The sequence below is a fragment of the Eulemur rufifrons genome, chromosome 6, assembly GCF_041146395.1.
Source record: "Eulemur rufifrons isolate Redbay chromosome 6, OSU_ERuf_1, whole genome shotgun sequence".
In the NCBI taxonomy this organism is placed as follows: domain Eukaryota; kingdom Metazoa; phylum Chordata; class Mammalia; order Primates; family Lemuridae; genus Eulemur; species Eulemur rufifrons.
The window spans coordinates 17,364,048-17,392,005 of NC_090988.1; the positions used below are offsets into that span (position 1 = coordinate 17,364,048).

Sequence of the window (27,958 nt, forward strand, 5' to 3'; positions counted from 1 at the left end):
GCAGAGGCGGATTGTCCCTAGGACCTCTCTGCTTCTGCTCTGGCCCATCTCATCTCCCTGAGGTTTCCAATCTCTCTCTCTCTCTTGGTTTGGCTTCACATATAAAATATAAATTTAGCTAAGAGCTCATACCACAAAAAGGGAAGAAGTGGTAGGTACAAGCGGCAAACATGAGCCCAGGGGTTCACAGTCTGCTGCCACTGGGTACATGGGCTTTGCAAAGGGGGAGGGGACCAGGGCTGCTGGGGTCTGTGTTCCTGGGACTCTCCAGGCTGTCTCTCCTGACCACCAGCTTCATGCTGAGGCTGGACCTCCCGGGGTCTTCCCCAGGCAGGAAGAGCCTTTGCCAAGTGTGTGCCGGTGGCCTCAGGAAGGCCTCCCAGACCCAGACTGTTTCTGTTATCAGAGGACTATTCCTTTGGATTAACAAGCTCCAAATACTGGATAGGCTCACTCTAAAAATTCAAATATCAGACATTCTCATCTTCCTATGACTGGGCAGAATCAGCTGGCTCAAATCAAGGCTCCTGGGGGACAGTTATCGTCGTGGGCAGCGGGGAGGGAAGAGAGGAAATCTGGAACGTGGCGCAGGTGGGTCAGTACTGGGGGCCGTGGAAGGGCTCAGAGGTGTGTGCCTCTCTGCAGGTGAGGACTCCATCAGCACCTTGGGCCTGATCCTCGGCGTGGGGCTGTCACTGCTGCTCGTGTCCATCCTCGGCTACAGCCTGGCCAAATGGTACCAGCGAGGGTACTGCTGGGAGGGTGAGTGAGCACTGGGCCCTGTCACCAGCTCTGCCCAGCCCCTCCTCTCCCTCAGTAGTTGGTGAGGACGGGTGGGGCTGTGAACTCTTCAGCATGGTGGGATGCAAACATGTTTTCTGTGGTGGCCATGGTGGTTGAAGACATAAGTGGGTGGCTGAGCAGTTGAGGTGGTAAGGGTGGGGTGGTGGGGCCTTTATCGAGGGAATCGGGGTTCCTCTCACCCCAGCAAACAGCCAGCTTCCTCTTCCCTCACAGCCCACAGGAGTCTATCCCTGGGGTCTGTGTGGGCCCCCAAGGCCAAGAGCAAGCTCCAGGTGGCTCCAGTCTGGCTCCTTGTGCATTTGTGCCCTCCTTCTGTGGGTCTGAGGGATCTCTCCTGAGCTTGCTGATGTTTCAGCCTCACTGGGGGTCTCCTGGAATTTGCTAGAATTGCTATTTCTCAACTCTAAGATATAGTTGCACTCTTCATGGGACCTGGGGAAGGTGGAAGGGCATACTAGAATGCAAGAGGTAGAGAAAATTTTCCAGATCTGCAGTTAACTTTAACAGATTCCATGAATATTTCTTGAGCACCTACAATATGCCAAAACACTTTTACCTAATGTGATTTTCTTTAAATGTCCACATGAGGAAGAAGTTATTATAGCCTTCATTTTTAATAGACGGGACATGAGGCTAAAGTTATGGGGTTGGAAAGTGGTGGAGTCTAGACTCAAGCCCAGGTCTGGTTCTTTTGTGCTCCATGCTAGGGCTGCCTCCATCCAGGGTAACCAGGGCTCTCGATGGGAGGGCCCTGAAGGAGCTCAGGACCCTCCCACCGCATCCCAAGGCCCAGCCCAGCCATCCCACTCCTCCAGACAAGGGTGAGGGAGAACCAGATGTTCTTGGAAGGGTGATAGGCAGCTTTTCCTGGTGCTAACTTTTTAAATTGTCTTCCTAGGGCCTAATTTTGTCTTCAACTTATACCAAATTCGGTGAGTAGATCCAGGGCAGATCTGGGTGCAGTGGGGGCTGGGGGTTAGAATGTACTGCCTCCTTTCCCTGTCTCCTCTCCATGCCTCTAAGCAAATGGGGGAGGGGAGGAGACTCAGAATCCATCTAGAGCATTCCCATGAACAAAAACTTGAACATAGATGACACATGTAAGACCCTGATGACTGTGATCCTCTTAACATTCACACTTAGGCAGGGAACATCCATTCACCCATCCACCCATCCATCTATCCATCCATCCACCCATCTACCTGTCCACCCTTCCACCCATCCATCCATGCACCCATCCACCCATCCACCCATCCATCCACCCATCCATCTACCCATCCATCCATCTATCCATCCATCCACCCATCTACCCATCCACTCATCCATCCATCCATCCATCCATTCATTCATTCATCATTTATTCAGAAAGGTTCTATTGTAGCCAGTATTGTCACATTTAGTTTCTAAGGGTACAAAGATGGCTGGACATAGTCTCTGTCTTGAAGCATTTCACTGTCTATGCTGGAGACAAGGCTGATTACAAACAACGCAATCTCAGGCACAGTGTGGTGTCAAAAAAGAAGAGCCCATAATAAAAGTCAGAAGTTCAGGGAGTGGGAGTCAGAAAATCCTCTTGGAGTAAGTTATCTCGTCTACTCTCTGCCACAGGGCAGGCCTGCTCTTCCTTTGGCCTTGAGAGGTGGGCTAAGTCCTATTCTGAAGATAAGTCAGTGAGTCGGTGATCTGGAGATCCCCCCACTACCAGGAATTTCTTCCTATGTTCTAGTCTAGGGAGACAGAGTCCCAGGGAGCCTCTGGGTAGCCTGATTGGGTCCTCTTTCTCAGGAACCTGAAGGAGCTGGAGATGGGTCCACCTTTCACCATCAGTGGCCACATCATCAGCCCAGATGGTGGCTACATGAAGTTCTCCAATGGGCTAGTCTGATGGGGGCAGCGTTGGGCTCTGGAGCCCCGGAGAGGTGAGTGGGGAGGTTGGAGAGTTTCCAGGTGAGCCTGATGCCCAAGTGAGGTCCTAGGAGGGTCCAGGCACCCAGGCCTAGCACCAAAGAGATTATTCAGTCCATCCCCTGCCTCCCATGCTGATCTCAGGAACAAAGGCCTGGGGTAATGTTGTCCCCACTCCCTTCAAGCACCGGGCCTGCTCCATTTTTGCTTGTCCACCCAGTCCATGCCCTGCCTTTCCTCCCTGGGGAGGTTCTATTTCTATTCGGATGGAAGCTTCTATAGCAGAGAGGCCCAGTCTCTCCAAGAAACATCACTCTAGTGTTTCAGTTTCAGAACTTTCTAAGCCCAGGAGCCTTCCCTTCATGGCTGGTTAACCCTTTGGCCACAGCTTCCCTGTCCTGCCTTCTAGCTCATCTCTCTCTGACTTAGTTGCTTTTTCCCATCCAAACCTCTCTCCCTCCAGCACCCCCTAGGGCCCCTGAGTTTCTGCCTAGTTCCCTCCCTACCCCCAGCTCTCTGTGTGTGTCCCCTCTGTCCCTTCCTCTCTCTCTCAGGAGGGGCTGAAGAGATGGTTTAGAGGAATCCTTCCCAAGCCTCTTCTCTGCTCACCCACCTTTTCCTTTTCTGCAGGAGGAGGCTCCTGACTCAGCACCGGTCCCTTCCCCGCCCCCCTGGGCTGCTGTCACCCCCTTGGGTCTCAGAGGCCTGGCCTGGCCCCTGATTGTGGTGAATGAGGGGGTCTTCTCTGGATTCACCACCAGCCGACATCATGACAGTCCTGGGGAGAGTCAAGCCTTTGGGGACAGAGTCTGGCCGGGCAGAAGCATCTTTCTTAGAAAGAAAAAAGGAGGCAGCCATTCCTCAGGACTGGATCCCAGGAAGCCCTGAGCCTGCAGGAGGAGTCACAGGTGTCCTGGAGAGCCAACCCCTGCCCAGGACAGCCCAGTGTGGGCAAGGCCCCCACACACCAGAGGGCAGCTTCTTCATGGGTGTCCCCAGTCACTTCCCCTCGGAGGGTTGACACCAGGGGCCGGAAATCCAGTCATATCTTAGGCAATTCCAGATGTGGTTTTAAGCTTCCCACTAGAGGCCAACTTCCCCGAAGGCTGAGCTTAGGCCTTTACTCTGCCCTGTGCTTGGTTCTGGCACTTTCAACCCTCCGCCCCCAACCCACCCACCTCCTGCCTCCCACCCCTCGCCCCCATCCCCCACGCGACGACAGACCTTGGTGCCTCCCATATATGGCCAGCTCCCAATCTTGATGTGCGGTGCTGAGAACAGGCATATTATTGTGTCTGGGTGCCTGTTCCTGGGGGAGGCGGGTGAGGGGTTGGCGGGAGTATTGTCTCACCATGCTCTGCATCTCCTGTGCAAAGCCAGATATGGCAAGAGTGGGGACAGGAACCCAGGCGAGGCTGAACAAACCAGATACTGCACAAGGGAAACCAAGAGTGGACTGCAGCTTGGTGACAGCAGTACAGTTTCCCTTGTGTGTCCTTGCTCCTTCCTGCAGCCGGTGCCTACTGGACTGGAGGCGGGGCTTGCGCTGGAGTGTCAGCTTAGTAGGTGCTTCATGTAGAGCTGTTCAATCCGGAGAGCTGAGTTCCCAGGGCTGCTGTGGATGGAGAAGGCATGCAAGGGGCCCTGCTGCTGCTGGACCCTGCAGTTAGAATGGCCAGCCACCGGTCCCGCTGCCAGTATCCCAGCAGCAAGGCCAACAGATGCAGGAACCCAGGCCAGGGACTGGGGAGAAGTGAAGTCATGATCCATCTGCCCATCCTCCCCTTCCCCGAGGCCCTGTTTCTCTCCTGCTTTGGGTCTGGCAGACAGCACAGGAAGGAAGGAGAGGAGCCTTACCAGCTCCTACCCCATTTCCTGCCAGCCTCTGAGAGCCATTCTCCCAGCATGGTCAGGCTCTGGCTTAATAATAAACCAAGTCTCTGGATGGGAGGTCTTCAACTGGGTCTTCAACCCCCAAGTAGGTGGGAGTGGGGAAGAGCCTTTAGTGGCTTGGGATCCCCTCCCTTCCTTGACGGCCTCTTGGAAGAGGTGGGTGGAGGGGAGGAGGGTTGATTTTGGTTTCCTTCTTCCTTGGATTTCCGTTCTGAGGACTGGTCCCTGTTTCTTAACCCATGGGGTGTCCAGCCCCAGTAAAACTCTCAACTATGTCCTGCTCGGCATGGGGACGGGGTCTGCAGTCCACATAGGGCCACCCCAGGGCCCTGGAAGTGTTCAGGACTCAGTGGCCTTGGGGAAACTTGAAAGGAGGACGGAGCAGGACCCAGGTGGCCCTGACTCCACGTCTATTGATTGGCTTCAGGTGAGGAGACAGGGACAGCTGCCAAGGGCTGGGAGAACAGAGGGTATTTCCCATCCTCGGGAGCAGAACTGATACTGGGCCACTTCCTCTTTCAGGGCCCTCTGACGTGCTCGCTGTCCTCTCTGCCTCCCCCTCGTTTTCCTTACTTCCGCAGGCCGCTGGCTGGCACAGCCTTCTTCGTCCCTGGGCCCCGGGCCCCACCCTGGGACTCTACATGTTTCTGTTGAGGGCTCTAAAGGGGCAGATTCCAGCTTGTTTAGAAATGATTAGGGAGCAGATGTCTAGAAATCCAGCCACAGGTCTGGTTGGGCTACGCACTGGCTGGGCCCCTAGACCCGCGGCCATGCCAGGGCCTCTCCTGGCACCTCCCTCCCCTCCTCTTACCATTCTTCATTCCACTGGCCCTAAGGCCCCGGAGACAGGCACGAGAGCCAGCAGTTCTGTAGTCTGGCCACACCCAGTTCCTCTGCCACCCTATTCCTCTTTGGTGCCTTTGCTGGGCCTCCCCTCCCGGCCACATCAAGTCTCCACGGTGTGTCTTAAGTCGCATCTTTCCTGTGGCTTCCCTCAGGGCTTGAGACTTGATACCACCCATTCTGAAGCTAAGTGCAGGTGGCCATGTTTCCTCCACTTGTAATGTTCCTCGACAGGCTGAGCCCTTTGTGAGCAAGGTTATATGTCCCACAGGTCTTTAGCAACCCCTAACCCTGGAGCACATAGGAGGCACTCAATAAATGCTTGCTAAGTAGTGAAGAAACACCCAGTGTGGCCACGGAAGGCTACTTTATCCTGGAAAAAGACTCCTGGGTGGCCTAAGGAGGAGCAGAGGCTGCCTGCACGGTACCCAGGCTGCAGAGTACAGAGACTTTTCATGCATGTCCCTGCATTTTGAGCCTGTGACAACCCTGTGACACAGGGATTGTTATTGGCCCCATTTTACACAGGGGGAGACTGAGGCTCAAATAGGTGGTGTGTTTTGCCCAAGGCTCCACAGCTGGCTTCTGGCCGCACTGAAGCCTGAGGAGAGTCTGCGGCTTCCCAGCTGCAGGCCGACCTCAGGGCCCAGAGGGGTGAGGGCTGAACACTGAAGAATGAGGTCTGGTTCTGACCCTGCCCTGCCATGCTGTGTGGCCCTGGTCTACTCACTCCTCCTCTTTGGACATCTACTTCAGCATCTGGAAATCAAAAAATTGGACTATTTCTCCAAGGCTTCTCCTCGCTCCTACCTATAGGAAAACAAGGACCTTGTCTGTTTTTTTAAAAATATATATATCTCTGCATTCTCAGTGTTTAGCATATGGCCTGGCACATAGTAGGTGTTCAATAAACAATTAGATGCAAGGACAAAGTGTCAATATAACTTTCTAATTTAATATGTGGCAGTTGAATCCTAGTCACTAGACCACCAGGGAGCAAGGAGGTGGCAGTTGTAAGGTGACTGCTGAAGTTCCTCTAGACCCCAATGGTCTAGGATTCTCAATATTACTCAACCTTTCCTTGACCCTGCATATATCTGACCAGGATCCAAGACTGGACCAGTCCCACCATTCTTTCCCTGGAGGGTGACTCACTAACGTTTGCTAAGCACACCTTGGTGCAGGACAGGGGCTCCATATGCATAGCCTACCGTCCTCCCCGCAGCCTCACAGGTGAGAGAACAGAAGGTCAGAGTCTGGTGAAATGATTTGCTCAAGGCTGGCAAGAATTTATTTTCTTTATAATCCTTGGTCACCCACTTCTAGTCTCAGTCCAAGCTGGCAGCTACCCTGAGATCCTTGGCCCCCAAGAAACCAGACTCCTCCCTTCAGTTGGTGCCTAATCTCCTTTGCTGCTCCCTTGGTGTGGTGAGAAGGGCTCCTAGCAGCCCAGGCCTCCCCAGGCCCCATCCTCAGCTCTGAGCTTCTCCCTGACCCACTCCTCTTTCTTTCTTTTATTTTGTTATACCCCCCTTGACCTCCAAATCATCAAATTCTGCCCATTTTTCATGCCAGCTCAAATTTCAGTTCTCCAGGGAGTCTTCTTCAGACGTATAGATCTTGTTCTCTTCTGATTTTAATTACAAATACTTTCTGGCTCCCAAAACTTGGAGACTGATGATTTCCTTGCATTCATTTATTCACTCATTCGTGCAGCTTGTAATATGCCAGGAACTGTGCTAGATGCCCTGGAGGCATCCAGTCTCTCTTGAGATTAACCTTGCTTTCTCCTGTTTCATGGGTACCTCTTACAGGCAGAATCAGGTTTTACACCTCTTCTGAGTTCCGTACGGTGCCTTGCATGGCTCTGGCCACAGCCAAGAACTTCTCAGGAAATTATGGTGAAGGATCACTCAGTCTCTCCCTGGCATCTTGGGCATTGCTTCATCCCCAGTCCAATCCTGAGGGCTCTGAAAACCAAAACTTTTCATCTCCTCTCCCAATCCTTGACCCTGTTCAACCATGTGTGCATGATCAGTTACATTTCTGGAGACACAGCACATGGATGGGGACTTTTCTATCTAAGGAGTGGTCAAAACCATGACAAAGCTGGGAGTGAGGAGGGGGCTCTCCTCTCCTCTTGGTTCTCCTTCAAGTCTTAATGACCTTGCCCCATGCTAGTGGCAGTGGAGAGAGCCCGGTGACAGAGCCAGGAGGCCAGAGTCTACGGTGGCCCTCTCTCTGCTCCGGGGGTCTGAGAAACTCAAAGTGGGAGCAGATGGGAGGATCATTACTGTACTTTTAAAAACTGCTTAGTGATCAAAAACCATTTAGAAGCGGTGATATTTGAATAGATCTGGTGGTGCAAAACAGGAAGTCAGTGGCCTGGTGAATTCTCACACTTGGGGACAAGAAGTGAAAATGTTCTGCCTGCCCAGAGTAGCAGCGGGCCAGCAAAACAACAGGTGGGGCGGTGCTGGAGGCCAAGGCCTTGGACAAGGACTCCCTGTCTCCTGGATTTTTATCTGCAGAGCTATGGGGGTTGTCGCTGCCTTCCCAAAGCATAGGACAAGGTTTCTCCAATGTTAGCAGGGAGACCCTGGGAGAGAGATGGGTGGAGAATAAAAGAAGCCTCATCTTCTATTCTACTCCCAGTTCCTCCCTTGTAGCTGGTGAGCTCAAGCTCTCTGGGCCCCAGGTGCCGTGTTTGTATAAGGCTTGAACTTGAGGACTCTGAGTCCCTTCCAGCTGTGTGACTATTTCAGAGCTTGAGTAACTTCAGTTCCACGGTGCTGGGGCAGGGGTGGGCTGGGGGAGGAGGCTGCGGAGACACCTCTGTGTCTGGCTGCCTGTTGTATTCCCAGAGGGCCTGCTCATGGCAGGTGCTCAATGAAGGTTTGCCCAAGGAGTGAATGACTGCGTGTTGAATGTTTTCATGGTCTTTGCCTCGTCTCCCGACCACATCCCCTTGCTCTAGTCTTCCTGTTTGGTCTGAAGTCTCTACAAAACCCAAGAGGTATAGGGTGAAGACAGCAGAGAAGGGAATTATCATGGTATAATATGACTAAGCTGAGAAGATGACAAGCCTGAAAATAAAATTTAAACTCCTATTTTTGTACCGCCTGCTTTATTTTAGGCTCAGTGTAAGGTCTCAGCCTCACACTACCATCACCACCATTGCCATTTCATGTTTCGATATCATGCTTCTTCAAGTTCTTTCCTGCAACTGGAGGAGATTCATTCATTCATTCATTCAGGCATTCATTCATTCATCAAAATTACTACGTGTTAGGCACTGGTCTGGTGCAAAGGATACAGAGATAAATTGGGAGAGGTTTCTGCTCTCAAAGAGCTTCCTTACAGTGCAATGAGCCCTGACTGTAGCACCCTCAATGACAGCGACATGCCCAGGCATGAATGAGAGAAGTCAGCTTGAAGACTACGCTTTCCGTTTGACAGATAGGAAGACTGAGGGCCCACAACTGACATGACATTCGTGTCAAGAGGACAGTGACTGAGCTGGGTGAGCCTAGAACCCAGATCTCCTGAGGGACAGTCCAGCATTCTTTCTACCCCCTGAGGCTGTAGTCTCTTCCTGTCATCTTCCCTTGTGGCATTTCAAGACCAACAACCTTGCAGTGGTAGTCCATCCAGCCGCCAATGTGCATGGTGTCCCTGGAGGAGTCATTGCAGCAGAAGCCGTCAACGGTAGCGTCAGTGAGGGGACACTGCCCTTTCAAAGGGTTGTGAAGGGTGGCACTGGCCAGGTGTTCAGGACCCTTGGCTTGTCTTCTCCGGGGAGCCCTCCCAGAGCACTCGGGCTGGGCCCAGTGCCCGTCTGCACACACTGTCGACCCTGCACCCATCTGCAGCACAGCACGCACAGCCGACTCCTCTGACACCGACCTCACGTCCTCTCAGCCCCACCTGTGATAGCCAGTCCTGAGTGGGCTCCAGCTCACTTTGTGCTGGCAAAGTCCCGCCTCCAGTGCCCACTACCTGCTTTCTGCCCCTCTCCTCCAGTCCACGAGCCCTGTGCCCACATCAGGCTGGCTATGACCTGCAGATCAGACTTAGGGAGCAGGATAGAGACTCACAGAGGTCCAGGGAGAGAGGACAATGGTTTGGCCAGACGACAGTGGGGGAGCTGACAAGTGACTGCATTCACCACCTATCTGCAAGGTAGAGCGGATGGGACCCGCCTGAGGGATCAGATGTGGGGCGGGAAGGGCTAACTCCTGGGTGTGCAGCCTGAACTGGGGAATGGTGGTGCCATTCGCTCAGGTGGGGAAGACGGGGGGAGGGACACTGTGGGGGTGCTATCGCAGACACTGTGACCTCGGAACGCACACCAGACAGTCAAAGGGGGCTGCGGAGGCGGCAGCTGAGCAGAGTTCAGGGGAGAAACCCTGCTTGGACATTTGGAAGCCATCAGCATCGGACTTGGTGACACCATTTAGGGGGTATGGGGAGAGAAGGATCAATTTCAACAGAACAAACAGCAAATCATCAGGTTACTCCCTGAAGGAGCGACCCTCAAACTTCTGTGTGTGCCGGAATCATCTGCAGCGTGATCGCCAGTAAACTGTTTCCTTAGCATTCAGAAATTCTGGGCCTTGAGAGGACACTTAGGATGACAAATACCCCAAGTGATTCTTATTTATTTATTGACAGCCCCAAACCTGGGAACCCCTAAGTGATTCTGATGCAAGGGATCCTTTGAGAAACTCTGCCCTAGAGGGTAGCTAGAGGGATGTGGGGAAGTGGAGGGCAAGGGATACTGCCAGGGGCTGGGGTGACCAGGCAGCAGCATCCTGAAGAATGTTCCTGTTCTCTCCAGGGCCATTGTGAGGCCTTAAGCTCCACCATCCCCTCCTGCCCTGTGCAGATGGGGGCATACGGGTGTGGCACTCTGTACCCAGGCGTTTGCCGAGTACGCACCAGCCTGTACCCCTCCTCTGCTCCTGCCCACTCCAGAGCCTCTCAGCTCTGCAGATCAGATAATTTACTGAGGGAACCCTCAGCTGCACCCTCAAGGATGGGCTGTCATTGTCTAAGCCTGTGGCCCCCAAGCCCCCGGGCCACGGCCAGGTACCAGTCCATGGCCTGTTAGGGAAACAGGGTCACACGCCACCCCCTGAGCTCCGCCTCCCCACCCTGCCTCTCCCCTGCCCCCTGCGTACCCCCACCATGGAAAAATTGTCTTCTATGAAACTGGTCCCTGGTGCCACAAAGGTTGGTGACCACTGCTGTAAGGATCCCCAACTAGGCTCCTAGCTGGGCTCTCTGAGAGCCAAGCACAGGCATGGCTCTTGTCACTGTATGAGCCAAAGGGATGGCACCCAGCTTTTCCTCAAGGCAGGAAGCCATCAGAGGGCTATTCTAGCGGCATATTGGCTGCAGGGGGGTTGGGGATGTTTCGTTGGATGACTTGACATTGTGAAGCCAGAATTTGCCATCTCCCCTCTCCCCTCAATCCTGTGTCTCCCTTCCATGTCCGTATTTCACTTTTCTCATCATTGGGTTCAAGCGTGACTATCGCCTCTGATTCCATCTTCTTCTTTTTCTCCAGCCTGATACTCCATTGTGCCAACTCTTCCTCTAAAATGTCCTTTCCGTCTGTCCCTTTCTCTCCATTCTCACTGCCCCTGCTCAATATTGTCATTCGATTGGACTATTGTGTAAGCCTCCGTTATGAACTGAATGTTTGTGTCCCTCCAAATTCACATGTTGAAGCCCCAACCCTTGGTATGATGGTATTTGGAGGTGGGGCCTTCGGGAGGTAATTGGTTTTGATGAGGTCATGAGGATGGGGCCCCCATGATGGGATTAGTGCCCTTATAAGAAGAGGAAGAAAGGCCAGAGCTTGTTCTCTCTGCACCGGGTAAGGACACGGCAGGAAGGTAACTGTCTGCAAGCCAGGGAGGGAGCCCTCACCAGGAACTCAATCAGCTGGCACCTTGACCCTGGACTTCCAGACTCCAGAACTGTGAGAAATAAATGTCTGTTGTTTCAGACCCCCAGTCTGTGGTATTTTGTTAGAGTAGCCCGAGCTAAGATAGCCTCCTACCCCTTTTCTCTGCTTCTTGCCTCATTCCTCGTGTGGGATAGTAGTTTCTTTCACACCACTTGTCACTGATTGTAACAATATATCTGTTAGTGTGTTTATCTGCTCAACTTTTCTCTTCATAACCAGATGTCACACTCCGTGAAGCCAGGCTTCTTTTGTTCACCACTCTGTACCCAGGGATGGACACCATGCCTGGCACATAGTAGGTGCTTCACAATACATTTGTTGAAAGAATGGAATGTTGACTACAATAAAAGCCTCCAACCAGGGCTCCCTGCCCCCTGCCTCATTCCCCTCTGATTCACAGCGTATGCTTTGGCCACAGTCATCTCTTTCAGACACCGATTCCATCCCTCCCAACCCTTTCTCATCCATTGCTTACTGGGTTCCACAATCCTTTGGGGGTTTATGGGAAATTAAGTGACGTTCAGATCAAGCTGACAGTGAGGAAAGGTGCCATAGGGCATTAATAACAATGCATTGAATTCTAAATTGTGGGTTTACTTCAAACCCCACACTGGGCTTGCGTCTTTAAACCCATGAGCACTACAGGAAATGAATGAGTCAAGCTCCCTAGCACCTAGTGTCCTTAAGATAAAAGATAAAATCGGCCCGAACTGCCTGGACCTGCCTCTCACGGTTACAGATCTGCTGTGGGTGGGCACAGCCTACAGCTTCCCTTTCTCTGCCATCTGTCTACACGCGGGACTCAGAGAGCTTCCACCCGGCCGTGCAGTGCGGGCTCTGTGGGTGGGACGCGATCTCCCGGGGATGTGTGTGTTCTGCGATAGTGTGTGCACGGGGGCAGGGGCACAGCGACACTTCGGGAGGACAAGGGAGACTCTGTGACTACAGTTATTTACAAAGTTGGGAAAACACAGTTCAATAGAATTTCCTCTTCAGTCAATGTCGGCCCATTTCCCCTCTCTCTTTACTAAGAGGAAGTTCCATTCGCTCACAGAAACACAGAATCACGCATTCTTCAGCCTGGAAAAGCCCTTGAAGGAGGTTTCTCAATTGAAGAACAATCGGGGCCTTCTGTTGGGGACTTTAATCCAAATTCCCAAGAAGTCTGGAAGTGTCTTATGAGCCCCGGCTGCTTGGAAGAACACTCTCCATTCCTCCCCAGGCCCGGCCGCGGGGGCTCAGCGAGCAGCTACAACGCAGGGGCCGGCTGCCCTGGAAGAGGAACAGCACAGCCCGCACGCACTGAGTGCGACTTCTGACTCCATTCTGCACCGCAGGCCACTCTGCAGCCTGCTCTTCCAGCAAAAGCGGCTCCAGCTTCTTGAAGATATTTCCTCTTATTCTCTGCATCTTTATAGCCACCCCTTGGTCAGTCTTCACCCAACCTGCGTCAGGGGCCTTTTCCATGAATCAGCCATCTCCAACCCCTGACTTCTCGGAACAGGCGACCAACCCCCCCTTCTACTTCCAACCTTGCCAAGGAGGCCTACAGGGCAAAAGTCTGAGCAGGTTCAAAATCTGTGTGATGTCAGTCAAGTTCTCCGAAGGTGATAAGGATCAGTGCTTCCCCAGAACCATCGTTTTCTCAGAATGAGAGGCATGGCTGGAGATGACACCAAGGAAAAGAGAAGAGGTGTCCCCAGCCACCTCCCTGGGGATCCAGGTTGGGACCAAGAGTAAAGCACACGGGAGGCTCAGCCGCAGGCCTGGGTTTGCTCCACCCGCTGGGCTGAGCCTGGGGAGAGGTTCAAACCCACATGTGGCTTTTCGTGGAAGGAGCAGGCTGCTTCTAGAGTAAATAAATGCAGATGGCTTCCGCACTGATGAGCACCGGGCCAGGACACACCTCCAGGGCGAGGGGGGCAGGTGATGGGCTCCAGGGAGGGCTGATTTGTTGTCTTCCTGGAAGGGAGAAGCTTACAGATTCTCCTTTCCAAGTTGTCAGAATTCACATCCAAATCGTCACGTTGTACTTGCCACCGTTTCCTTTTCGGTCTTCTGAAAGAGCCCTTTTGAATGCTTTTTTTTTTTTTAGATACAGAGTCTTGCTCTGTCACCCAGACTGGAGTGCAGTGGCACAATCAGCTCACTGTAACCTCCAACTCCTGGGCTCAAGCAATCATCCTGGCTCAGCCTCCCAAGTAGCTGGGACTGTAGGCATGAGCCACCGTGCCCGGCCCTGCATACTCATCTCTTTCATTTTCGCCCGTTTCCAAGAAAATCGCTCCATCTCGCCTTGCATTTAAACCTCACAACATCCCCATGAGGAGCTGTCGACTCCATGTACAGATGGGGAAACTGTTAATCAATTTGACCAAGGTCGCAGACAACGCATGTCGGCATGAGGACTTGAAGCTGGGTCTGTCTGATTTGAACCTGAGTCCTCAGTCCTGTTTCCTTAAAGCATTGTCACACATCCCATTCGTTATCATCCTCAATTATCAACAACCGAGCCCTCCACCAGCCACTGAATCATCAGGAACCTGACTGGTTTCACACGATTCCTGCAGTTTTGACAATTTATTAGAATACAAAACATACATCACTCATTTACAGAGCTTTGTGCTCAAGGCACATTCACAACCATTTCCTCAGTGGCACCTCGCATCCCTACGGATTAGACAAGTCAGTCGTTGTTTTCCAGATGAGGAAACTGAGGCTCCAAGAGGAAAAATGACTTGCCCAAGGTCACACAGCTAGAAACAGCAGAGTCAGAACTAGAACTCCAGGGCTCCCGAGAGACCCAGAGTTCTTTCACTGTACTTCGCTACCTCTTCAATAAATAAAAGCACAAAATAAATAAATAAGGCCTTCAAGGGACCCCGAGGACTGCTCCCTTGCAGAGGGAGCTCAGCTATCAGACTGGCACGTGAGGGTGTCTTGGCAGTAGGGCGGGGGTCATGGCTGGATTCCCTGGGCCAGGATGTCCATTTGCAGAGTGTGACTGAGAAACGCAGGGCTAAGAGATGGCTCTGGAGGGCACTCACTGGCTGGTGGCCCCTCTCAGCTCCCGTGCCTGTGCACAGAGAACTGCCTTTGCTTGAAGACAGATTTCAAATGGACAGTTGGGACGCAGGGCCCACGCCTGCCCGCCTCCTGGGCCCAGGGACTGGTACTCTCCCGGCGTGATGTCACGGACTCCTGCTAGATCTGTCATCCCCCGGCATGAGAAAGAAGCTGGCTCTGGGAAGATGGCTTCTGGAGTCCACTGCCTCCCAGTCCAGAGTCAGGCAGGGTCAGAATGTTACCCTAGAGGCCAGCGTGGCTAACATCCAGCAAGGAAGACCCCCTATAGGTGGAGTCCATATTTCACAGGTGGGGAAACTGAGGCCTCTGACAAGTAGATGGTCCAAGCTGAACACTGAGAGAGCAGTGACCCCTGCCCAGTGCCCGGTTCTCCGGGTCTGCAAGTGCAGGTCCCAACCTTGGCTCTCTGAGGCTGACCCGAGCTGGTGCCCAAGCCCAGAAGCTGCTGGAACTGTCAGCAAGAGGGTAAGGCAGCAGGGTGGGGGTGTGAGTGACTTGGCCACAGCAAGCGTCCCACGGGGATGCTGCCCTGCTTGCTGGAGAGAGGGGAGATGTCTGCAGACGGACACCAGAGACCCCACCAGAGGGACGGTTCTGAGCTGGATGCTCCATTCAGCATCTCAGCTCCCTGTGTCCCCCTGTGGTTCCATAATGATGCACTGATGACTGACTGTCCAGGGCAGATATACCTTAAGACCTTCCAGTGACAAGCTCCCTGCCTGAGAGGCCTGCCAGTAGGGAGCTTCTCCATGTGACCATCCCAGAGATCAAACTCGGCCTCTGCTTTCTCCTTTTGCCCCTAGAAATGACTCCTGCAGCAAGGCCCCGAGGCTTCCATGCTCTCAGCCCACCCTCCTGCTGGAGGCCCTGAACTTGGCTGGCTGAAGGGCAAACACTAAGCTCACTTCAGCCTGGTGGCCTCACCGCAACTCCAGAAAACCCCGTGGTTTCCCTGAGCAATAAGGAAGGAGTCCAGAGGAGGGGGAGGTCTCCCTCCTTGCCTCAGCTCTGCCTGTCTGCGGCACCCTAGTCAGCAGAACAAGCCAATGCCACCCACACTCCCCGTACCGGTGGAGTGAGATGACCTCTTTCTGTCCCGGACACCCTGGCCAGCCCTGCAGGGCCTAGCTAGGGCTGGCCCCAGTGGGCTTGCAGAACAGTGCCAGACTGTCTCACGCTTCATTGCTGACTCCTGGGGCCCCTCCTTCTGGTCCAGGCAGGGGGCAGGCATGGCTGAAATCAAAGCAGCTGCTTAGCCTGAGTCACTCGAGTACAGGCTGGAGATCAGTGGTAGGGTGACCGGGTCTGAGTTGAAGCTGCCCAGGAGACTGCCTGGGGCTGCCATACAGTCCAGAGGGGCCAGATCATGGGGTAAGCTCCAGTCACATGCTCCCAATTCACTGCAGCCGGCCAAGCCCAGCAGTAGCCATTCCTCAGCTGGCTGGTTCTGTTGGTCAGTTGGGGCTTCTGAGGGGTCCAGAGTCATTCCTAGGGGATCCTGTTTCAAATAGCCCTTGGCCAGGGCTGGTGGAGGCCAGCCTGCCTCAGCATCCAGGCACATCCTGAATTCAGGGCCAAGTCCTTCTGTCAAGGGAAACTCTTCCTCCAGGCAGCCTGCCTTGGTTGCCTTCTCCTCTGTGCCTCTAGTCTGCTTCAGGTAGCCCTGGAATGCCACTGAGGCTGGGTCTTCTTCCCCAGGTACCTCAGGTGGCAGGGGACTGATGTGGCCCAGGGCTAAGCCATGCTGTGTGTCCCCAGTCTGCCCCTCAGAGTTTTGGACTAGGCCAATGCCACTGTCGTCCTGGCCCCTGCAGTCGCCCCCCACTTGCTGCTCCCAGGTGGGCCCCATGTCAGGGTTCAGGCTGGGCTCCTGCAGGCAGATCCCACTGTCTGTGCTGTTGCTGCTGCTGCTACTGCAGCTGTCCTTCAGCCCCGGGGGCTCCCCGTCTCCCAGAGTCCCCCCAGCCTGGGGGTGGGGGACAGAGAGGAGGAACTGGGGTTCTTCAGTCTGCAAGGATGGCTTGGTGCTGCCAAAGCCACTGTCTGTGCTGCCGTGCAGGTCCGAGTTCTTCAGCTCCGGGGACACCTTCGGGAAGGCCTCCTCATCGAGGGGGTGGATGGTGTCTTGGGTCTCTGCGCGGGGAAGCTGGGTGACGAGGATGAAGGGGCTGGGCTTCTTGAAGACCTGGGGAGAAGAGCGCAGAGTGAGAGAGGCGGGAGTCACCTGCGGGCACCCACCCCAGTGCTGCCAGGTGAGGCCCCGAGTCCAGGAGGAGAACTTCAGTAGAGGGGACTGCAGAGCCTGCATTACACTGCGATTTAGTCTGGTTTTTTGTTTTGTTTTTTTGGTTTTAGACTCAAGTTTTCTTTCTAATGCAATTCTCAGTTTGGTTCAGGAAAGATGCATATAAAGCTTGTATTCTTGGAGCCCAGGAGGAATGGCAGGCACCATGGAACCTTCCGGGAATGGTGAAAGTTCCCAGGTGGCTCCCTCCACAGTGCTCTTCAAACCTGAGGGCAGGCTAGACCCATCTAGAAATGTGTTTCAAGCTTTTTGAATATGACCCAAAATAAGAAATAAATGTTACATATATATATAACATATATATAACTCATATATAAATAACTGAAACCAGTTTCACAAAATAATACTTATCATTATGACCTGTGTGCCATGCTGTATTGTCTGTTCTGTTTTATTCTATTCTATTCCATCCTACCCATTTCATTTTTTAAAATTCTGGCTGTGAGATATCAAGCTAATTCCTGTATTCCCTGAGCTGTGACCCGCACAGACAGGGTGGCCGCGGTATGGGGTGGTGGAACAGGTACAGAACTAGCGGCCAAAGACCTGCTCCCCATTAATTGCTAAGGGTCCCAGAGAAGCCATGTAACCCCTCTCCCCTTTGCTCCTCTCTCCTAGGCACACTGTGTTCTTTCTGTCCCAGAACACATCAAGCACAGTGCTGTGGCAGGGCCTTTGCACGTGCTGCTCCTTCTGCTTGGGATACTCTTCTTTTGGCACTTTGTATGGCTGTGTCCTCACGGTTCAGGTGTCAGCTCAAATGTCACTTCTTCAGAGAGGCCTTCATGACCACCTTGGCCAAAGCAGTGCTCCAGCCCCTCTTCACATTAACCTTGTTTACTTCTTCCCAGTATGATACTTAGTTCCTGGAATTATTTCACTTATTTGTTTTCTGCACCCCCACCATAAACTTACTCACTCCCTACTTGCAAAACAACATAAACTCCTTGAAGGCAGGAACTGTTTAGTCTTGTTTACTGTTCTGTCCCCCAAACCTAAACTGAACTGGCATGCAGCAGGCACTCATAAGGTTTGTTGATTGACTTACTGACTCACTGTTGCACATCTCCCCTCATTTCCTTGGTACGTGATGACTCAAATGCAACTCCTATGGGTTGAGTCCCTACTACTATCACATCTCTTGGTAATTAAAGAGCCAGACTTCATGAGTTCAAATGCCAGCTCTGACTCTTATCAGTTTTGTCACCTTGGCCAAATGACTTACCTTCTCTGTGCTTTAGTTCCTCATCTGTGACATGGAAATAATGACAGTACCTGCCTCCTTATGTGGCAGTTAATGCGTGTAAAGTACTTAGAACAAACTGTGGTATGGAGGAAGCACTCAATAAATATATGCGGAATTAAATGTTACCCTCCAATGGTTCTGTAAGGGAAGTGTTATTACCTCTGCTTCCTGGAGGAGAACACCGAAGCTCAGAGAAGTTAAATGACTCGTCCAAAGTCACATAGAAGCAAAGAACAAACCCGGAATTTGTACTCAACTGTCCTCATTTGAAATGCCTTGCTTGGCCAACAACACTTAACCTTGTTTTTACTTAATGGGTTGTTGAAAGATCTGATCAAACCGGCTAACGAATGAGAGCAAACTACTGAATGTGGAAGTGCTCTGTACATCGTAATTTATTAATAGAGTTAGTAATGACTGTGATCATTAAAGGAAGGGAATTGGGCTGTATTTATCTTGAGGAGAAAAAACCCTCACAGACCAGTCAATTCTGTGATTCTGATGCACCGAAAGGAAGAAAAAAACAGAAGTCGAAGGACACTGCTCTCTGACTACCTCCCTGTTTTGCATCGACGCTAGCTGCTTACACACTGTCTGTAACCGAGCCTGTGGGACCAGGGGCCACACTGATCAGCTGCTTCCCAGACAACATTGTGCACGTGCGGATAATAGGTGTTCAGTGACCGCAGCTCAACTGCCACCTCGTTCTTTCTAGATGCTTCTCCTGATCCCTGACTGAGACTCTCCCATCCAGTGTACCAGGACCACCCTTCCCCCACCCGTCTGCTTTCTAGTTATCGTGTCCCCACCTCCCATCCCTGAGGACAGGCTCCAGGGCGCATTCATCCCTAAACCACCACCAGCCCGGCTCCAGGCCCTGCACACAGTACGCGCTCTAAGTGCTTGTGACATGGGCCAATGAATACTTGTTTGTCAAACTGGATCTCCCAAGAGCACAGAGAAAGGACAGTGAGTTGCACACTTCAGCTAGACACTAGGAAGAACTTTACAATCCCCTAAGGCTGTAGGGCTGTCTGTTCTCAGCCTCCTCATCATACTTTTCTACCCAGGCTACTGGAGCTGGGAACACAGTTCTGTTTTGCTTAGACGAAGACCCTAATTAGACCAGGCAGTCCCGTCCTCCCACCCACCAACCCTTTGCAAACACACACTTCCTGGAGTTCGTACTCAAAATAATCTCAGAGAGCCTTTGTCTCTCTTGTTACTTTTCTTAGCGATCCCAGGATCCTTCTAGAGGCTCCCCTTCCAGTTGTGAGCTTCTCTAGGGCCCCTGCCTCGCTGACAGAGCTGGGTCCCCAGCTGAGCGCTCGGCCATCACCCAGTTACACCAGCTGCAGGGCCAGGGTGGGCAGGGCAGCCTCTGATGCAGCCTGAACTCGAGGCCAGAGACAGGCTGAGGTTTAGAAAATGCTGCTCAATCCCTGCAAGCTGAGTTTGGGAGGTGGCTTGCAACAGGTACACCACTTGTCAGTACAGTGCAGCAGGAGGACACACCCTGGGAGGGGACAGGTCCTGGCGGCCTGCATGAACACTCCTCCCCAGGGGCCCCTCTCCGCTCTGCTCCCGCGCACCCTGACTGCAACCCAGGGCCAGCACTTCATGTTCACTCTCTCCGCGCAGCACCCACTGCCACCAGGGAGAAAATGGGCTCCACCCCTGACTCCTGGCTGTGTGTGGCCCTGTGCATGCAACAATCTCTCCGTGCCTCAGTTTCCCTACTTATAAAATGAGGGCAACAACTGTGTCTGCCTCAGAGGTACCATGCACAGGTCTGTCCATGGCCAACTATTAATAGAGAAGAACAAAATGACTTGTGGTCACTGAGGTCTGTGATTATTCAACACGTGTCTTCTTTGGACCACTAGAAGGTGATGTTCTCAGAACGGGGCTTTGTGTCCCCTTCCTTCCTCTGTCCCCACAGTGCTTGACAATGGCATCTCCTGAGAATGCCAGGGCTGAGGGAACGGACTGTGCGGGAGGACAGAGCGCCCCGCTTTCCTGGGAGCGCGGGCGCGGCTGGGAAGATGCGAGACTTACCAGGACAGAGGGCAGCTTCCCCCGGCGCCGCACGTACAGGTGGAGGGCCAGGCAGTAGGCCAGGGCTGCGCAGAGCAGCAGGACGAAGGCGGAGAAGACAGTGAGGTGGGTCACGGTGAAATCTGCAGGCCAGAGGGATGTGTTTGTGGCCTGGCACCAAGGGACATGGAAGGACAGTCCCCAGAGATGCCTTGGCCACTGTTGGGAACCACTCGGTGAGTGACCCCAGGCACCCTCCAGGCCACAGCTCTAGCTGTGTCTAGGTTTCAGCAAATCCCTGCCTGGCCTTCCAACCCATGCCTTCATTAGACGCACCGACCACTTCCAGCTCTCCGCACACGACTCACGTTACAGCAAAGGGAACAATGAATGTGGCAGGATGGTGCAGCAGGTAAGAAGAGAGGCTCTGGGGGACAGGCAGACCTGGGGTTCAAATCCCAGCTTCACCACTTACTAGCTATGGGATGTGGACAAATGACTTAATCTCTCTGAGCCTCAGTTTGTTCATCTATAAAATGGGGGACATTATAGTGCCTACATTATAAGGTGGTGGTGAAGGTCACAGCACTCATTGTGTATTAAGTACTTATATCATCAGATCTTTATAGCCACCTTCGGAGGTAAATACCACCATCCCCTCATTTTCCCAGATTAGGATCCTGAGGCACAGAGAAGTTAAGTCACTTGCCCAAGATCATATGCCTCATAAGTTGTATAGCTGAGATTTGAACAAAACTATTTGTGACATCAATGAACAAATATATAAAAAGTTCTTAAGGCCACCTAACATACAGTTAGTGCCCTTCTCTGCATTGGGACTTAAATGACAGTGAGCTACTGAAATTTATTGTAGCTCCAGAAGCAGTCACTTCTGTCTTTGCTGGACCCTGCTCACACAGGACTGGCACTCCCAGAGCACTTACTGTTGGCATGATTCATCGGGCACTTGACATATGCTATCTTGAGTTGCCCATCACGGCTTCCTCTGTGCACACTCTGTCTCTCCAGCCAGGCTGCCAGGTCCTCGTGGGCAGGGCCATGGCCTCTACGTCCTATATCCCCTCCCGTCCCCGACCGCCCAGCAGCTGGCTGAGAGCCTGGAGCAGTGTTTGCCGACTTTATCAGCTCAGGCGAGGAGTCAGCTCAGTTCTGCTTCCTCTGGAGGTAATAAGGAGAAGCCCCTTGTACCCGCAGCTCAGAGGAGGAAGAGCTGACTGAGGATGGCCTGGTAGGGGGATGCTGGCTCCTGGGAAACATACCTGTGCTCAAGTGAAAGCCCCCCAGAATCAGGGTCCTTGGTTCTGCCGCCAAGTCCTAGCTGTGCAACCCTAGGAAGCTGCTTATACTAAACCTTGGTGCTCTCATCTCTAAAATGGGCACAATAGAACCTCTCTCATCAGTTGTGTGAGGATGGAGAGCTATGTGGGGCACTGCCCAACACAGTGCCTGGCACCAGCAGCCATGAACAGATGCATTTTGGATTGTGTGAGGCCTTCCCAGTCTCCCCCCACCCCAACAGCAGCCCCGATCCACTCACACTGCCTGCTGAGGACGATGCACTCCTCTTCGGACCATATCCCTTTGTTAGTTCGGGAGCTGACAGACGGTTTCACCTTGACACAGAACTCTCCCACCTCTCCTGCAGTGGGGAGGCTGAAGCTTTCATGTTTGACTTTCTTATTTGTGAACTGAAATAAAAACAACGGCAGCAATAAACAAAACTCTCGTATTTCATGGCACCCAGAAGCCGAGAGCTGGAGGGACCTTACAGGTGGTCGCTGCCAACCCCCTCCAGTGTTTTAACCAAGATAACAAATTCTGAGATTGTCAGCACCGCCCAAGATCTGTGTAATCACCATAATTGGCTGTGTTATTGTTTTTTTTGTTTTTTTTTTCTTTTTCTTAATGCTCCTGCTGTTCTATTGACTCTGTATTAAAAAAGAAAAGGAAGTGTTTTATAGGAGCTGAAGATCTTTCCAGAAGGAGCTAGAATCAACTGTGGTGGAGAGGAAAGGGGATGGATTTTGCAGATTGCAGCTCTCTCACTAACAGGGGTGCCACTGGGTAAGTTACACAGCCTCTCAGAGTCTCATTTCATCTATAAAATGGAATAAAATGTCCACCACCAACGGATCAGAAGCAATGGTTATACAATGTCTCTGATGGTGCCCAGCACCTAGTAGGCAATGCCTCCCCCTCCATCTCACACGAGCACAGTTTTGAGGGCCGAGGTCATTTCAGCTACCCCCTTTCCCCCCCAGGCCCTCCCTCTGCTCTACAGCAAACTTCCCCGGTGACAAAGAAAAGGTGCTTCCAGCCCAGGGGACAGGAAAGCCCCAGAAGCCCTGGCCCTGTGGCCCTGGGGAACCCCATACCTTGTATTTCCCTGGCACCTTGCGAATAGCAATCTCGTACTCGCGGAAGTGACTGAAGATGCTTTCGTACGTGTCACCTGCCGGGGCCATCTTGGGCCTGGGGGGCTGGATGGTCCCGAGGATGGAACCGTTGGACCTCTCTAGTTTCACTCGGCCAACTGTCAGAGTCACTGAGTGGGGAAGAGGGGCAAAACCATGAGGCCTGAGGGCTGGGGGGCCTGGGTATCCTGCTTGTGCCGTGCCTCCAGGGTTAAGCTTTATCGACCCTAAATCCTAGGCCACAGGTTTCCCAACCCGGCAGAACATAAGGACTTCTTGGGGAGCACATTAAAAATACAGATGCCCTAAAAACAGATGCCTCGACCAATGGAATAGGATAGGGAGTCCAGAAAGAAACTCATATACCCACAAAGTTGCCAAGAACACACAATGGGGAAAGGACAGTCTCTTCAATAGATGGTGCTGGGCAAATTGGATATCCACATGGAAAAGAATGAAAATGGACCCTTATCTCACATCTTACACAACAACTAACTCAAAATGCATTAAAGATTTAAACATTAAGACCCCAAACTATAAAACATTAGAAGAAAACAGAGGGGAAAAGCTGCATGACATTGATCTGGGCAGAGATTTCTTGGAAGTGACCCCCAAAGCACAGGCAACTAAAGCAAAAATAGACAAATGGGGTTGCATCAAACTAAAAAGCTTCTGCACAGCAAAGGAAACAATTAACAGAGTGAAGACACAACACATGAATTGGGAGAAAATATTTGCAAATCATACGTCAGATAAGGGGCTAGTATCCAAAATATACAAGGAACTCAAACTCGTTAATAACAAGAAAAGAAATAACCCTATTAAAAAATGGGCAAAGGACTTGAATAGACATTTCTCAAAAGAAGACATACAAATGGCCAACAGATATATGAAAACCTGCTAAGCTAAGCATCATCAAAGAAACGCAAATTAAAACCACAAATGGAAAACTGCTGAGCACTGGCCTGTGGGCAGGCATTTGGGAGCCAATGACCTCCTAGACCATTGGCCCTAACTCTGAATCCTGCAGAGCAAGCTCACCATGCACACCGAACACTCTCAGTCCCAACGTGTGGAATGTAAGAATCCCACTGAGTTCAAGGCTCACCCTTTCCTCTTACCTCTCCAGAGAGAGATTCCCAACTTTTCTTCATTAGCACCTCCCTGTTTCAAAGTGATAAACCCCAGCGGTTCACCCCTAAAGGGAGATGGCCTCATCCAAATGCTGCCTACTGCCTGTTGTCCTGTTTATGGATTCGCTTCCTCTCCCCAAACCCTACAAGTTCACGGGCCTGGCCTCGTGACTCAGCTGCCCAGACCCACCCCAAGACCTCTTTTCTGTAGGATAAACAACTCCAGTTCCCTTTTAAATCTCACATGACTTTGGCTATTTTCATCTAACTTTCTACAAAGTCCTGTCCCAGACCTGTTCAGGCAACTAGTCCCAGGGCCCTGACGCCTGGCCGACATGGCGAGCTATGGGCATAGAGAGAAATGATCCAGACTAGAGGTTCTGGCTGGAAGGGACCCTGAAAGCCACTTTCTAGGTCCTGGGGAGGAAAAGCACCTTCATCCACGGTGAAGCGGGTGCTGGCGAAGGTCCAGTTGGAGTGCCGGCTGCCATCCACTGCCCGGACTTTGGCCCGGTAACCATTGTTGTGGTACACGTCCAGGGTCACCGTGGTGAGATCACAGGACAGCACCAGGGTCTGGCTACAGCTGGGGATGACCTTCCAGAGCTCTATTCCATACCTAAGGAGACAGCAGGGTAGATGCTGGGAGAGGAACTTGTGCTCGAACCTACCACCTTTAAGAGGGAAGCAAGAAGACAGAGGAGAGAGTTCCCATGACAGCAGAAACTGGTACAGGACTCCGGGTATTTCCTCAAGTCCAGGACATCTAATTTTGAGGGGGTCTCTCTTGGTTCTGAGACCCTGTACCAATTTCTCTGCGGTCTAGAACTGCGGTCCCCAGCCCCCAGGCTGCAGAACAGTACCAGTCCATGGCCTGTTAGGGACCAGGCCATAGAGCTCTGCTGCACCCTCCCACTCCCCACCCCTCCCCCCGCTCCATGGAAAAATTGTGTTTCATTAAGCAGGAGGTGAGCAGTGGGCAAGGGAGCCAGCGAAGCTTCGTCTGTATTTACAGCTCTCCCCTCCCCATTGCTCACATCACCACATAAGCTCCACAGCACCCCCTGGGGTTCCCCCCCCCCCCCCCGCCCCGCCATGGAAAAATTGTCTTCCATGAAACTGGTTTCTGGTGCCAAAAAGGTTGGGGACTGGTGGTCTACAAGATTCTTAGATGGGAATATAAGTAGCTCAAGTCCTAGCCCTCCAGAAAGACTTGCTACCCCCTGCAACACAGCCTGGACTCTCCCTTCCCCCAACTGCATTTGCAGTTGTTAGCGTTTCCCTGTTCTCCAACTATATTGTGGATGCTTCTCCTGCTTTTCCGGTAAGATGGAAAAGCCTGGAGGGCAAAGGCACTACTTTGGCCTTCTCATTCCAGAGCTCCTAGCACACTGTTCAGCACATACGAGTCTCAGTGGGTACCTGTCAGCTGGTGGATGCACATCAGGGTCCCTCCTGGTGTCACCTCAATAACAAGGCAGGAGGGGGCTAGCCATCCACCCCCTCATCCACCTCCCTCCTCCCTCCATCCTCCCTTGTCCTTACCTCTGGAGCTCCACTTCGTAGTAGATACTTTTGGACTGATTTGGGATGGGTGTCCAATGGAGGACATGGAGGAAAAATTCTGCTTCAAACCACACAGACAGCGGGCTGGGCAATTCTGTCCCTGGGGAGAAGAGTGTCAGTTCCAGAGCTTGGAGAAGTCCCCTCCCCACTCCCTGCAGAGGTGAGGAGGAGAGTGGAGAGGAAGGCGAGGAACACAACAGCTATCATTTACTGAGCACTTTACTATAAGCTGAGCACCAGTGCTAAGTCCTTTACATACATGCCATTTAATTATCATGTAGCCCTGTACGGTAGGCATAGATAACCCCAGTTTTACCAAAGAAGAAAGGGAGGCTCAGAAAGGCTAAGTGAATTGCCCGAGCCAACAGAGCTGGCAAGGGACAGAGTGGGGACTTGAATTCAGCTGTGTCTGATTCCAGAGCTAACGCTGTATCCTTAAATCACTGCCCTGTGCTGTGATCAAAAGCCACAGCGGTGGCTGAGAAGGGCATCCCAGGCAAGAAGGCAGGGGCGGAGGGCTGAGGCACGTGGGCAACGCGCTGTCAGATCAGCTAGTCCCTAGCTCTGCCCAAACCCCATCCCAGTACCATCCCAGGCCAGCCCCGCATTCCCACACCTGGTCTCCACCCTGGCCCCTGTCCTAGCTAAAGCCCGAGCCACCCCTGGGGGTTGTTTGGGTACACAGACAGCCCGCTTGTTGACATCTGCCTGTTTCTCTCCATAGGGCTCCTGGACTCCCCAAGCTGAGTGCCTGCCCCATTTCCTAGCTGCTGGAAGGGCACTGCCTATAGCCAGAGGCCCAGCCTCTGGCTGGGTGAGGACAGACAGGCTGGGCTGAGGACATCTCTGTAAAGAGCTAGCACAGCACTGAACCTGGTCTCTCATTTCTAAGAATGCAGCAAACACATGAACCCTAAGCGTCTCGCCAATCAAGCAGAGTGCAGTACGTGCAAGGTCAAGGCTGGTGCTTCCCCTTCTCTCCCTCTTGATCCCATAAGGTCTCTCCCTTTGGCAGCGACTCTGCTCCTGCTTCCCTTGTTCTCTAACTTCTCATCATCTCATTAGGCTCCTTTTTTACCCCGACTCTGTCATCAGAAAACACACCTGCCCCTGTCTCTTGCTTTCTTTCTTTCACATACTGTCTTTGATCCTCAAGTCTGTGTCTCAGTTTCAAAACAAGTGAAAAACGCAGTCAGTCTTTGTGGTGTTTGGGCTGCGCATCCCGGACTGAGCTCTCGATCATGTGAACAGCTGACTGCGTGTTTTACTTTGTATTTTGGCATCACCTCACGTAGAAGCGGTTTCGGGACCCGTGCTGCCCTGCCCTCTCTGTGCCCTGCTCTCCCCGACGCTGCTCTTGGTCCCTCCAACTCCAAGCCCTTTCATTCTCTCTCCTGGGTTTACTCTTCTCAGCTGCAGAAACCTTCCCGGACAGCCGGCTGGGTTAGGGGTCTGAGATGAGGGAGGCGGCAGGCAGGTGGCGGTGGGAATGAGTTGGGGGCTAAAGAAGAGGCAGGGAGGACCAGATGGGGGTGATCAGTGAGGGACGACGTGACAAGGGACAAAGGCAGAAAGAGGTTAATTAGAGGGCTACGGGAAAGGAGAGTCAGAAGATCAAAGTCACTCCCCAGGGGGACAAGAAGATCCATTATTTGAACCCTAACACAAAAAAGGTAGGGCTAAAAGTATGGCTCGAGGTGGGGACGACGAGTTGGGGAGGGGGGTATTGGCCTTGCACATACTTCTCTCTCCACCCCCAGCCCCCGTCAATCTCAGCCTCTTCCACCTCCACAACAGGTGAGGCTGAGGCTCCGTGCTGCGGGAGGGAGGTCACCCCGGGCCGGGGCGGGCCGGGGAGGTAATGGGCGCCCCTCTCCCCGGGAGGCCAGCCAGAGGGGCTCTCCACGGCGCGCAGGACCTTAACGGAGGGGTGAGGACCGGGCCGGGGCGGGCGCGGGGAGGGCAGGCCGGTCCCGGAGCCTTACCGTGCGCGCCCAGGCCGAGGCGCAGGCTGAGGAGCGCGGCCAGCAGCACTACCAAGCGCCGCAGCATCGTAAGCGCCGCATCGTCCGGAGCCGGAGCCCGCCCGCGCGCCTCCGCTGCTGCTCCCAGGGCCGAGACTGAGACCTTGGCCGCGCACCCGGCCCGCGCCCCGCGCCCGGCTGGGTGACGTCGGCTGGGCAGGGCCTCGAGGCGCCCCGCCCCCGGGCCGCCGGGTCCCGGCCGAGCACAGACGGGTACCCGCAGCCAGCGCTGGCCGCGCGGGCTCCGGGGACAGACGCACGACTGTCCCAGGGCGGAGACGAAGGCGGGACTCCGACCAACTCTCCCTTCCCATGCCCCTAGGCTCTCAGTGTCCTCGGGTCAAGCAGCCTGGACGTGTGTGTGTGTGTGTGTGTGTGTGTGTGTTGGGGCGCAGGTGGTGAGGGGCAGCCTTGCCCCGTGGGTGCGGAAGGTGGGGTGAGGGTGTCAGAGGTGATTTTACTGGGCGAGCAAGCTTGGCATTGGAGCTGTGGCCGGGCGCTCTGAGCTGGGGAAGGACACTGTCCCAGGCACTGAGGGCGGGGGTGCGAGCACATGTGTGTGAGTCTTGGCGGTGCCCGAGGACCTCCGCGTAGATCTCTGAGTCAAACCAATGCCCGAGTACGTGAGGCAGAACGAAAAGTCATTTCAGAAGGCAGCCATACCCCTTGGGTCATGCACAGGTACTCCTGAGCAATTTGCTAT

General features: G+C 53.2%; 2 protein-coding genes across 2 annotated transcripts; one reads left to right on the forward strand and one right to left on the reverse strand.

Annotated features, from left to right (window-relative positions):
• Positions 1 to 170: 170 nt before the first annotated feature.
• SMIM35 (small integral membrane protein 35) lies at positions 171 to 2,704 on the forward strand. Its single transcript, XM_069470464.1, has 4 exons — positions 171 to 204; positions 646 to 762; positions 1,703 to 1,736; positions 2,590 to 2,704. The coding sequence occupies exons 1-4, from the start codon at positions 171 to 173 to the stop codon at positions 2,687 to 2,689; spliced, it is 285 nt and encodes a 94-aa protein (XP_069326565.1). The 3' UTR covers positions 2,690 to 2,704.
• Positions 2,705 to 14,011: 11,307 nt separating this feature from the next.
• On the reverse strand, positions 14,012 to 27,318 carry IL10RA (interleukin 10 receptor subunit alpha). Its single transcript, XM_069468883.1, has 7 exons — positions 27,217 to 27,318; positions 25,211 to 25,331; positions 24,100 to 24,284; positions 22,494 to 22,663; positions 21,656 to 21,806; positions 20,119 to 20,240; positions 14,012 to 16,694 (listed from the first exon to the last, which is right to left on the reverse strand). The coding sequence occupies exons 1-7, from the start codon at positions 27,281 to 27,283 to the stop codon at positions 15,762 to 15,764; spliced, it is 1,749 nt and encodes a 582-aa protein (XP_069324984.1). The 5' UTR covers positions 27,284 to 27,318; the 3' UTR covers positions 14,012 to 15,761.
• Between the last annotated feature and the right edge of the window lie 640 nt (positions 27,319 to 27,958).

Bases quoted from the DNA above. Each gene is read 5' to 3' on its own strand.
- SMIM35 (XM_069470464.1), top strand. From the start codon at position 171: ATGAGCCCAGGGGTTCACAGTCTGCTGCCACTGG. The intron at 763-1,702 runs GTGAGTGAGCAC...TTGTCTTCCTAG, and splicing joins GCGAGGGTACTGCTGGGAGG to GGCCTAATTTTGTCTTCAAC. The intron at 1,737-2,589 runs GTGAGTAGATCC...CCTCTTTCTCAG, and splicing joins TTCAACTTATACCAAATTCG to GAACCTGAAGGAGCTGGAGA.
- IL10RA (XM_069468883.1), bottom strand. From the start codon at position 27,283: ATGCTGCGGCGCTTGGTAGTGCTGCTGGCCGCGCTCCTCAGCCTGCGC. The intron at 25,332-27,216 runs GTAAGGCTCCGG...TCTTCTCCCCAG, and splicing joins CCTCGGCCTGGGCGCGCACG to GGACAGAATTGCCCAGCCCG. The intron at 21,807-22,493 runs GTATGGGGTTCC...TTTTTATTTCAG, and splicing joins AGGTGCCAGGGAAATACAAG to TTCACAAATAAGAAAGTCAA.